Genomic DNA, 13,182 nt, shown 5'->3' with positions numbered 1-13,182 from the left:
CACTGTTGTTACAATAATAAAGGCTCTTTTTCCAAGGCCAAGACTAAACAAGCTGGGTATCTTTATAATAGTGCTTTTGAGGGGAAGTTGTTACTGTGTTCTTCAAAAAGGTGTTTCAGAAAGTTTCCTGAGGAAAACAAAAATTTCTCAATTGTATTTTTGGAAGCACAATATCTGACAGATTTTCTGAAACTACAAAAGAGTAATTTACAGTTTTTATTGCAGAACAAACAAGTTATTAATATGGACAACTTCAAAAGCCCCTGACTCTATACTGTTTCACATGAATGACAAAACAGTAAGAGGGAGTGGGAGACTTGACAGACCAAAACATGTATTTGAAAGAAAACAAAATTAATTCCAACAAACTTATTAAGTTAATTTTTCAATTTGGTCAATTTTTGAACAAAACTTACACAGGTGCATTAAAATGTTGGAAATCCTAATCTAAACTTTATATATTCTTTATTATCATTAAGAACAAAAAATATACATTTTCCTATAAATAAGACACTGGGACAATACAGAATCTATATATATGTCATCCTACATGTAGGTCACTGAATGAATGTTACCTGGGACTCTGGAACAAAATAGGCTAATGTCCTATATTGTATCTTACAAGAATGGCTTCCAGGAATTTGTAAAATAAAATGAGAAAGTAGTAAATCCAGAAAACAATGCATGTTATAGAACCATAACAACAATGTGATATAAAAAGTATGAAACTCACATGATACAAAGTAGATGAAAAACTACACAAACTCAGCTTTACATAAGATTTTAGAATAAAGGTGGCATTTTCATTCATAGTAAAACAATAGGATATCAAAATGTTGCAAAAATTGTTTAATCATTGCTGGGCATGGTGGAGCATACACCTATAATCCCTGCTGGGGAGGCTTAGGCAGGAGGGCTTCAAGTTCAAGTCCAGCCTCAGCAATTTAGCATAGGGTTGGGGATGTAGCTTGCTTGGTACAGCCCCCTGGGGTCAATTCACAATTCCAAGCAACACCCTGACACACCTCCTCCCCCCACTCAAAAAAAAATTGGTTAAACGTTTAGGATTGAGTTTTTGACAAAATGGGAACTAAAGCATTAAATACTTCACAGGCAACTATGAAAACTAGAAGAAAACATGGGTATCAAAAACAAGATGATTTTGGATCTGCTGATCCCTTTCCAATTGAGTCTTGAGATGAGACCATAGCCTCAGCTACTACCCTGTTTGCAATTAAACTGCGAATGGACTCCTGATCCACAGGAACTTTTAAGTAATTAAATGTGTGTTGTATTAAATTGACAGGTTTGCATATATTACACCCCAATTGATAATTACCACAGGCCATGTGCAAGGAAGGAATTATAATGAAGAACCATGAAATCTGAAGTGGATCAGGAGGGTGAATCAGGACACGAATTAAGATTGAGAAAAGGTAGGGCTGGGGATGTGGCTCAAGTGGTAGCTCGCCTGGCATGCGTGCTACCCGGGTTCGATCCTCAGCACCACATACAAACAAATATTGTGTCCTCTGAAAACTAAAAAATAAATATTAAAGTTCTCTCTCTAAAAAAAAAAAAAAAAGAAAAAGAAAAATGTTAGACCTTGACTTCAATCTTCTACAAAAGCTGTCTTAATTTTAGAAAAAAAAAACAAAAAAAGATTGAGAAAAGGTAAAGGATCAGTGTGTGTTAACCCTAGGGGAAAATAAAGACTGTAGGAGCAAAGGTTCTAGGAGGGATCTGGTAATGGTTACAGCAGTATGCTTGAAATTCAAATTTTGGAGCACCTAAAGTTTATCAATGAAAACACCTAGGTTTTTTGCTCTTTGTGTCATATGCATAAAATACCAATATAGATGTGCATGTATAGCTTCCCGGGGCAGCAGACCTGATTCCCTACCCCACCCCACCTGCCGCCATGACTCAGGAGTGCCCAGCTATGGGGCTGGAATAGAGAGCTGGAAATCTATTTCTCTGGTCAACTATTCACTTATGACATCCTACATGGTTAGCTCTGGCTTGAAGTCTGAATAAATTAGCTTAAGAAAACAATTACACTGAAGAGAAGAAAGCAAGGAGATGAGACTGGACTGGACTGGAGAATTGTAACTATATAACTAAGATTTGAATCAGGAGTAGTACTGAGCACTGAGTACATGATATAATAAACTAAAAACTTCAAATAACCCTAATAACAAAAAGAGGCTGGCATGACTTCAAACCTTAGGGATTCTAGGGAGGGAGGAAGGGAGGAAGGGAGGGAGGGAGGGAGGGAGGGAGGGAGGGAGGGAGGGAGGGAGGGAGGGAGGTTGGTTGGTTGGTTTAAAAGTGGCAATGGGAACCAAGTGGGACATCAACCCTACTTCCAGGCCTAGCGGTAAAAGGGGTATAACAGAGGAAAGAGCTATAAAGTAAGTAATATCCTCTGGAAAGAGCTAGTTTGGGAGAAAAAGTCTAGAAAGCATTCAAAAGAGAATAATGAAACAGCGATCGGGTGTTGATTATGGCTACTGGTAATTTAGAAAAGACACCATGAATATTTCAGTATCTATGAAGGATATAAGTCAATGCACTATGCTATGAAAGTTAAATTAAACATGATTGGCTTATGTTCTGGTGAAAGCATCTTATCTCATTGTGGACAGGGAACCAGCAGTGGTTCATGGGCCATGCTTTGAGTAGCACTAGTCTAAAAAATGAATGATGATCTAAGAATCTTAAAGTGACTGACATAAACAGGAATAAAGGGCCAAACAAAATAGCTCTCTGAGGTCAAATGAATGGATGGTAGATTTATGATCGGTTGAGATGAAAAGAAGGTATAGATGTTGCCCAGAAGCATGGCAGAGTTTGAGAACCTTTTTCCCTCCCAGTGGTAGTATGGAGAAAGAGCATGGAGAACTATTTGGCAACCCTGGTTCTCAAAACACCAGAACTACCCTATCTACTGTTGTAACCAAAACCCACATATTTCTAAATGCTCTCCCAAGAAGAGCTGTACAGTATCTTATTAGGAACTCTTAACTCGAGAGTTCAGGTTCACTTTCTTCTCAATTTAGGGATAGAAATTCCAGTGGGAACATCTAAAAATCAATGTACAAGAACACTTTTGGCATGGAGACACTATGTAACTGTAATAATATAAGGAGTCAGGCATGGTGTCTCATGTCTATCACTGCAGCTACTTGGAAGGTTGAAGTAGGAAGATGCAGAGTTCAAGGCCAGCCTACTTACAACACAGTAAGACAAGTCTTAAAAAAAAAATGAATAACTAGGAAAAAGAGATTTTACAGTTCCTACTTTATTAAAGATGAATGAATCAAGTGGGAGGCTGGTAGTACTGCACTTCTTTCTTTAAATATATATTGTGTATTTTTAGTTGTAGGTTGACACAATATATTTATTTTATTTTTATGTGGTGCTGAGGATCAAACCCAGTATCTCATGCATATCACTGAGCCACAACCTCCAGCCCCAGCACCACACTTTTAAGTATGTCCTGCTCCTCTGGGTCCAAACCCAGGTGCCACCAGGATGCCACAAAAAATATAGGAAGATGTAAGTCATAAGGACCTACCCTATAGCAACTAAGACAAGAGAGAGACTGGACTGAGAGAAAGTGTTTGACCTTCAGAATGATACACCCAGCAAGTGGTGGACTTGCTTTGTAACAGTTCATGAATAAGAGTCTTTCATAACCTGAGCAGTGAAGGAAGCCTGAAAAGCCACCATCTCCAGAGCCCAGGGCAGCATTTTACAGTAAGATGTATACAATCCTTTACCTTTATTTCATAAAATTTTATACAGAAGAGAGAAAAGAGCACGTATTTACTTGAAAAGCTCTTGATTTGATAAAGTATTCAGGGAGGGAGCCAAGCAAGGAATGAAATTTTCTGCAGGGTTGAATTGGTGCTTAGTAAGAATGAATAATAATAAATTTCTCATATTTCAGGTCAAAAAATAAATGGATAAAGTGGGGTTCGGGTAACAATTTTCTTAAAATTTGGTATGTTTTTAGTGTTTATTTTTTAGTTACAGGTGGACACAATCTTTTTGTTTTATTTTTATATGGTGTTGAGGATTGAACCCAGTGCTTCACGAAGCATGCTAGGTAAGCGCTCTACCTTTGAGCCACAACCCCAGCCCTAAAATTTGGTATTTTAAAAAATATGTAAAAACAAATCATTAATACCTATTTCTGTTTAACACATTACCACAAAACTCAGAGTGGCTTAAAATAACAAATATTTACTATCTTTCACAGGGTCCGCAGATCAGGAAATTGAGAGAAGTTGGCATAGGCAGTACTGGATTAGGGTCTCTTGTGAGACTGTAGTCAGGTGTCATCATTTGAAGCACTAACGGAGACAAGGATGTACACGTCCACTGTCAGTTCACTCACTTGGTTGGCAAGTGATGCAGGGTGTTGGCTGGAGTCAATTTCTCTTCACGTGGGTCTCTAAAGGGTTGCCTGAGTGTCCTTACACCATGTGATCCATCACAGCACGAGATCCATGAGACCAAGGAACAAGTCACAATGTCCTTTAGGCTGTAGCCTCAGAAGCGACACACTGTTGCTTCCACATTTTTCTTTAAGTCACATTAGCCAGTCTGATTCAGTGCAAGAGGGAATTCTACTGAAAGAATGAACATCAGTAGACTAGGGTCACTGTGGGTGAGCACCTTGGACATTGGCTGTTACCTATACTTCTAACTAAAATTACTAAATTTGTCTCTTGAATTCAGCAGCAATATCAAGATTTCTGTCTATTCAGACAGCTTCCTTTTTTCTTTTTGGTAGTTGTAGATGGACAGAATGCCTTTATTTTATTTTTATGTGGTGCTAAGGATTGAATCCAGTGCCTTACATATGCTAGGCAAGCGCTCTGCCACTGAGCTACAACCTCAGCCCCCAGACAGCTTCCTTTTAAAAATACAAACTCAGGGGTTGGGAGTGTAGCTCCTGAGTCGGTGAAAAGGAGAAAAATGATGATTTTACAAAATTTCACATTAAATTTAAGAGTTCAACATTCCTCTCTCCATAATTAAGTAGTGCTCCCACCAAAAACACACACAAGACTCCATGACAATGGCTTCTTGACCAGAATGCCAGCACTATTCAGGGGCCTTTTTCCTAGAATATAAATTTAATATAAACGTTCTATTCCTTTAATTATAAAGTACTTCACACATTGGTGCAAAATATCAAAAGTCTAGTTAGTGCTTCAGTTGATGATAATATTATCTGACTTGTTTTGACCTCTTACTATGTGCCAGACACTGCTAAACTATGTTTATTACCTCAATTGGCCCATCCTACAGATAAGGAAAAGAGGTGCACTTGTGATAGCACAATGTGGTAAGTGGCAGAGCCAAGACAGGAATGAGCCTGACACCTGGCACTGGTGTTTTAGCATGGGTTGAATGTAAATCGCTAAAGTTTATCACTGAAAACTGAGTCCTTAAAAATCATGTTAATTGCTTTTAGAGGAGGGGCTTTAGGAAGGTAATTAGGAGTAACAGAGATCAGGAGAGAAGATCTCCATTATAGCTTTCTGGGAGGAAGAGACCTGCTTGCCCTTTGATGCCCTCTGCCCTGTTATGCCCTCCCGAGGTGCTGAGCAGATGCCAGTGCCATCCTCTTTGATTTCCCAGCCTCCAGAATCATGAGCCAAATAAATTTCTATTCTATGCTGTTTCAGATATTTTGTTACAGAATACAGACTGTCAGAAAACGTACTAAGACACTTCCTTGTCTCCCTCTTAAATCTGAAAGCCCATTCACCCACATACACCAGAGACCCCTTTTTTTAAAAAAAAAAATTATTTTTTAGTTGTAGTTGGAAATAATGCCTTTATATTATTTATTTATTTTTATGTGGTGCTGAGGATTGAACCCATGGAATCGCACATGCTAGGCGAGGAGGGCTCTTCCACTGAGCCACAACCTCAGCCCCAGAGAGACCCTTTTAAAAGATTGCCACCACTAAAAATAATTCAAACTTCAGCCAAATAGTTTAGAAGGTTCTAACTGATCTGCCACTTCTCAATTTATAGTCTCAACTCCTACTAGTCCTAGACTTATGCAAGACCCTCTGGCCTCCTGGTAGGTCTAATAATACACCAGGCCTGTAAAAGACCTGTGCCCCCTCACATTTGTTTCCTCAACCTTAGGAGAAATTTGTTTTATCTACTTTTTTTTGTTTAAAAGAAGTATTCAAAGGATAGGTGTGGAATGCCATGCTGTCCATATACATCAAGGACAGGAACCTCTGGTTCAATGCTGTACCTCTAATATATTTTAATGAAAATTTGAGAGTAACTTGAGAAGGAAGTCTTGCTGAGATATTTAATCTGAGACCTACACAATGTGAAGCATCTAGCCATACAAAAAGTATCAGAAAGTACTTTCCATTTAACCAGGAGAAAAAAACAGGCAACAGACTTGTTGAAAAGCTAGTCCTCTGGTGGTGAAGAACTAAAGGGAGTCCCTGGTAGGGCTGGAGTATAGAAAGCCTGATGAAACCCAGTAGGAGATGAAGTTGGTAGGAGAGGACAAATCAGGCATGGCCTTGTAAACAAAACGAAAAGTCAAGTCTTCTTGAACACAGTATAGGAAAGCCTTTAAGCAGAAAAAAATCACAGGGTCTAAGTGTTTATCACCCTGGCTGCTGGTAGTGCATAGGTTGGAGAGGGCAAAGAAAAACAGGGAGACTAATTAGAAGGAAATTATAATAATCCAGAGACAGTGGTGGTTTGGACTACAGTAATAGCTCATAGCATAATAGAACTGCAGGTAGGTGAGAAGATGCAAGGTGAAAAAGAAAAGCAGAAAGGAAGATTTTGGGTGTAGGCAAAAAAACTTTAGTGAAAAATGAAGCCATTTATTATAACAAATAAAATGAGATTGGGGAAATTAAACTGACAATTTGCTAACTACTTAAGTAGAAAGATGGAAATGGGGGGGGGGCGGCAGCGGCCCCAGGGAAGGCAGAGGTGGCGGAGACCATGGCTGGAGGCAAAGCTGGAAAGGATAGTGGGAAGGCCAAGGCCAAGGCAGTGTCTTGCTCACAAAGAGCTGGACTACAGTTTCCTGTGGGCTACATCCACAGACACTTGAAGACTCGCACCACAAGCCATGGACGGGTGGGTGCCACTGCTGCCGTATATAGTGCTGCGATTCTGGAGTACCTCACTGCTGAGGTGCTGGAGCTGGCAGGTAATGCTCCCAAGGATCTCAAAGCAAAGCGTATTACTCCACGTCACTTGCAGCTTGCAATCCGTGGTGATGAAGAGTTGGATTCTCTTTTCAAGGCTACCATAGCTGGGGGTGGTGTGATCCCTCATATCCACAAATCTCTGATTGGAAAGAAGGGACAGCAGAAAACTGCTTAGAGGGTTGTTTTAACCAATCCTCTTCCTCCCCGTCATTGTACTGTAACTGGGACAGAAGATAACAGTGGGGATATGTGGAATTTTTAAAAGCAGTTAAATGGAAAGGCATAGACAATTACTGTAGACATGCTAAAAGAAACATTTGTATGTTCTTAGACTCGAAGTTTGATAAAGTACCTTTTCATGTGGTGATAGTGTGTGTTGATTGGCTAGGTTTCTCCCATATGTTTTATACAAAAATGGAATTGATAAACCGTTTTTTTTACAAAATTATTGTCTCAAAATTGTTCTGTTCATGATGTATTGAAAATATTTTGCTCAGCTTTCGAAATTTTTTTAAATCATTATTCAGAATAGTCTTAAAGTAGAAATTGGGAATACAGCTTTATCATGATTGATATTCCATGTTGTATTGAATGTCAGACGCTATCAATTTGTTATAATGCTCCATTATCTTATTATATACCACTAAGGAAGGAAAACTCCTTGAATTAATGCCCTCAATTATAGGATACATCTCAATTTCAGAGATGTTACAATATGGGAAAAATATGCATTTAAGACTGAAATGGGGTAGAAGATTTACTGGAATCCTTTACTGAGTACTTACCACGTGCCAGGCCCTGTGGTCAGTGCTTTACTAATCAAGAAATCTTATGCTCACATTATAGACATGGTTCCTGAGATTCACAGAAATTAAATGATTTGCCAAAAAATATTTAGGACTAACAGAGCAGAGCTAGAATATAATATACACCTAGATCTTAATGACTCTAGAGCCCACACCCTTACCTAGATTTAATGTTAGATTTATCAAACATTTCTGCTTTTGGCTTAAAATTCCAACTTTTGGTGGTCTTTTATTGATATAGTAACAGTAATTTGTACAATCTTTTAAAAATTATTTTTCGTTGTCAGTTTCTAAATAACTGTTAGAAGATTTAAGTTAATGTACTAATTAATGGTTCATCAGAAAATTCTATTTTTCTGTCTGGAAATCTTCATAAAGAAGGAAATTTTTGATGTTTTAAAAACAAAACTCAATTTTGAAAATATTTTATTATGGAAATCCTCACAAATACACAAAAATAAAGAGAACAGTATGATTAAGCCCATCTTCCAACTTCAAAAAAAAAAAAGAAAGAAAGAAAGATGGAAATACATCCATACAGAGGATATACAGCCATATTATTTTTGGAAACATACATCTGAATGGTGACTACCACACAGGATTTTGTACTGTTTACATGCTTTAAGAAATCAAGTCAGTATGACTTTTTCCCATTAGTAACTAATTTTAAATTGGTTTTAAATGTAAAAAAAATTATGTCACTCTTTTCCTCCAAGGAATCTAAATTATTTGCACACATATTTAAAACTTAAGACTATTCAAATTATATGTCAGAAAACAGAGGAAATTCAGAAGGCAAGTTTTTATTTATCTCGTTTTTATTAATCTAATCTCTTAAAGGTAGAATGATCTGTTTCTCAGAATTCCTGCATTTGAATTCCTGCAGTTAATTCATTGACTGAAGCACTGTCCTTGTCTACCAAGAATGCATCTATGTACAGAAATAGTTGAAATGAAGTTACCATTAAGAGCTGGTGGATCTAGATTGGGGTGGTTACCATCACACACACAAAAATAGACTACTACAATCCAGACAAAATAGAAGGTGTTGACATAATATTAAGAAATAAGAAATAATTCTCAATTAGATGTGTGGGAGTACTAAGACTCTGTTTTAACTAGATGGATAACAGTGCAAGTTATAGAGACAAAAGGGATAGGTTTAAGAGTCAGAATTTCCCTTAAGTGTGGGAGAAATAAACAGGTGAGGGTATCCAGTAAGTAGTATAGACAAGGGAGATGGAGCTTGTATTTGTCGTGGTGGTTTATTGGCTAGATTCAGAGTTTTACTACCCCAGCATAAAAAGAGAACATTAATGTTTACATGTTAGATAAGAAAAGAACTTGAAAAAAAGAAGGACTGACAGTAGTATTAGAAAAGCAGTATCTGACAGACCAGGGTAGAGAGAATGATAAAGTGCTATAGAGTTCAAGAGAAGACAAATCACAGTATAATAAAGAACCCAGAGCCCCTGAAGTTTGCCAAATAGAAGCAGGATAAGAGAAGAGGACAGGTGGGGGCAGTACATCAAGATTAGATCTACCAGCTGGGTGCAGTGGCTCACATCCAGGATCCCAGCAACTCAGGAGGCTAAAGCAGGAGGACCAAAAGTTCAAAGCCAGCCTCAGCATCTTAGCAAGGCCCACAGAAACTGAGCAAGACTCTACCTATAAATAAAATAGAGAAGGGCTGGGGATGTGGCTCAGTGTTTAAGTGGCCCTGGGTTCAATCCCTGGTAACGAAACAGGATTAAATCTACTTAAGTCTCAAAAAGCAAATGTATTATTAATGCTACTTATCTCCTACTGAAAACCTACTATGTACAAGGTGGTGGCTTAGGGCTTTACATATACTATTTCACTAAACCTCAATAATGCTTATGATCTGAGTGTTTTTATTATTAACCATGAAAGGAAGATACATCAGGAAAAACCAAAGGTCACAAAGCTACTAAATAGAAGAACCTACTATTGTTTAATGCCAGTAACCTGCCATCCTATTACTTCCTACCACGCATGCATCATACACAATAAATTAATTACATTTTTAAGAACCTAGCTTAATAAGAACTGAAACAAAACTGAAACTAGATTAACTAGTGTATAATATCATACACCTAGATTTTTCATACTAGTGTACCTGTTATTTGCTCAAAACAGTCAATCCAATCAAGATTTTTTTTTTTTTTTACCATTGAGCCACATCCCCAGTCTACACCATCTCAGTCTTCTATCTTTTGAGCTGAGTACTATGCTAAAGGTATTTTCAGTCAAAATAGAGATGTGTACTTTCCCTGAGAAAACTACTTTAAAATGGCATAAATCCATTCCTTAAAATTAATCTCTCCTGAAAATTACAAGTTACCCAGAAAGCTCTTGAAGTGTTAAGATAGAATTGTCTAATGATGAGTCTATAATTATTCTCTACTATCCCTGTCCAATCCAGTAACCACAAACCATCCAGGGCTACGGAAAGCACAAAGTGTGGCATAACTAGGAATTAATCTTTAAGTTTTACTTTTTCTTTTTTAAGAAACAGGGTTACTGTTTGCACAAACTGGCCCCATTTGATCCTCCTTCCTCAGCCTAAAAGTAGCGGGAACTACAAGCACATGCTAGAGCATCCAGCAAAATTTTACTTCTTTTTATTATTTTTTATTTTTATAGTTGTAAAAGGACACAGTACATTTTATTTGTTTGTTTCTATGTGGTGCTGAGGATCAAACCCAGTGCTTCACATGTGCCAGTCAATCTCTCTACCACTGAGCCACAACCCCCCAGCCCTTATTTCTTTTTAAGCAAGGTGAATTTACTCAGCCACTAGTGGCTAATATATTGGACACTATGTACAAGGTGGTTTGAGAACATCAACCTGGCATGCTCACTAAAATTGCCTAGAACTTTTAGTCCTAATGACTGCTGGGTGTGGTTACCCATGCACGGAATCCCAGCAACTTTGGAGACTAAGGCAGGAGGACCTAACCTGAGCAACTAGTGAGATCCTTTCTCAAAATAAAAAAATAAAAGCATTCCTGGGTTTAAAAAAAAAGGGAAATTGTAATGACTGCAGGGCTCACCTGTACTCCCAGGACTCAGAGGCTGAGACAGGAGCACCTCAAATTGAAGGTACACCTTGGCAAAGCAACACAAGAGACTGTCTCAAAATAAAAGTAAAAATAAAAAAGAGTGTGAGGGTGTATCTCAGTGGTAGAGCACCCCAGGCTGAATTCCCAATATCACACACATTTTAAGAAAGTTTTGAAAAAGAAAATTCCTAATGACTAAATCAAAGCCAATTTAGCCACACATAGTGACATAAGCCTGTAATCTAAGTGACTGGAGAGGGTTAGGCAACAGGATTACAATTTGAGGCCAGCCTCAGCCATTTACCAAAACTCTAAACCTTGAGGCTCTGTTTCAAAAATTAAAATGCACTGGAGAAGTGGTTCAGTGGGCTTTTAAAGTGCCTCTGGGTTCAATCTCCAGTATCAGCTCCAAAAAAGCCAACTTCAGGGAAGAGAAGGGCTCTAAAGGAAGTAGCAAGGCATAATATCTGTAACTCTTGCATAATTTTATTTTTTGCTGTAAATCCCCAGATCTTTGTTTTTTAAGAGACAGAGAATTTTTTTAATATTTATTTTTTTAGTTTTTTGGCGGACACAACATCTTTGTTTGTATGTGGTGCTGAGGATCGAAACGGGCCGCACGCATGCCAGGCGAGCACTCTACCGCTTGAGCCACATCCCCAGCCCCCCAGATCTTTTGTGAGCGTTTCACTAAGTTGTCCTGGCTGTCCTTAAACTTTGTGATTCTCCTGCCTTCCAAATTGCTGGATCTATAGGTGTGTGCAATCATTCCTGGCAACTCTTACATAATTTTTAGCAGCTCAGGGAACTTCTTCAATTGCAGATTTTACTTCTGGATCTGGAGTGAGGGGTTTTTTAAAACTCTCCGGTGATGTTGATGATGGTGATACAGCAATGCTCTAAAACCAATTAAACTGGTATGTCATCTAATTCTTCGGAATGAAATGAAAACCATAGTTCTTAGACCATAGGATATAATGCCTCCTTTACATAGGAGAGTTAAGACTTATAAATGATTATGAGGTATATGGATAATTATCAAATTTGAATTGTTAATATTCTAAAGTACTTAACACTGGAGTAGCACAGTGAGATAAAAGTAAAACTTTACCTACATGAAAAGTTAAAGATTAAATCACTTTGACAATAAACCTTTTTTTTTTTTTTTAAATCTTAAGTAAGGATATTTGGTGTTTCCTGGAATATTTTTAGTGTAGCACTGGGTTAAGGTCTATATCACCTTGCTAGGAAAGTTATTGCTACTATCCTAACATAAGTAGATAAATTCAAGTGCTCTCCTATTGGAAGGTTTCACTAACCCTTGATGTTGTATAGAAAGAAAATGCCCCCCCCCCATTCTGGCTAAGCCTTAGCTTTCCCTGACTAGTTCTTCCAGAGATTAGTTTTAAGCAGAATTTAGTTTGGGGTGAAGAGGACATTATTAGTACCTCTCATGTAACTTCCCCTGTGGGAAATTTATGATAGTGATAGTGATAGTTCAAAGCTATTTTTAAGAACTCACCAGCATTCAATCTGAAATAGTTGCTTATTCATATATCACCTGGTACTTCAGATGCCAACTGAGGAATTAACACTCTCTGAATTAGCCAGCCAAAACTTCACTGTCTGAAATTAACCATGGAGGCTGTGAAATCAATGGGCCTGAAGGAGAGTGACCAGAGAATGGAACCAATTGCTCTCCACAGACTATAAGAGTGATGGGGGTGACACCTGTTGGTCCTCATGAAAGTATCAACAAAGTATATGTGTGCATCTATTTGCAAGTACCTGGGAGGTAGTTTTGAGGCCTGAAGGGCCTAAACAATCTTTTCGTGGATCAAAAAGCACACATGACTTTCCAAACAACCCTGCTTTCAATCATCAAATTCTGCTTCTTAATAATATGACTGCAGGGCTCCGATTTCACAATGTTTTCCTGGTCCAGACTTTTGTTTCTCTCTATACATTTCCTGCAGTACTCAGTTTGCGAGCCAAGAGCCTCCTGTAAATGGCTCCAGGGGTTGGCTAGGCAACTTCAAAGATGAAAAGATGAAGCAGGCCAAACCA

The 13,182-nt window shown here is 38.1% G+C and overlaps 2 protein-coding genes across 3 annotated transcripts in view; one reads left to right on the top strand and one right to left on the bottom strand.

The window, feature by feature from the left end:
- Positions 1-13,182, bottom strand: part of Cecr2 (CECR2 histone acetyl-lysine reader) — a 163,052-nt gene that overhangs the window by 86,611 nt on the left and 63,259 nt on the right. The window lies entirely within an intron of this gene.
- Positions 6,987-7,590, top strand: LOC101955752 (histone H2A.V). The gene has a single exon (XM_005340570.5). The coding sequence runs from the start codon at positions 7,012-7,014 to the stop codon at positions 7,396-7,398; it is 387 nt and encodes a 128-aa protein (XP_005340627.1). The 5' UTR covers positions 6,987-7,011; the 3' UTR covers positions 7,399-7,590.

The sequence above is a fragment of the Ictidomys tridecemlineatus genome, chromosome 6 (assembly GCF_052094955.1).
Source record: "Ictidomys tridecemlineatus isolate mIctTri1 chromosome 6, mIctTri1.hap1, whole genome shotgun sequence".
Lineage (NCBI taxonomy): Eukaryota > Metazoa > Chordata > Mammalia > Rodentia > Sciuridae > Ictidomys > Ictidomys tridecemlineatus.
This window is presented reverse-complemented; position numbering and strand designations above follow the sequence as displayed.

Excerpts from the sequence above, each read along its gene's own strand:
- LOC101955752 (XM_005340570.5), top strand. The coding sequence starts at position 7,012 with ATGGCTGGAGGCAAAGCTGGAAAGGATAGTGGGAAGGCCAAGGCCAAG.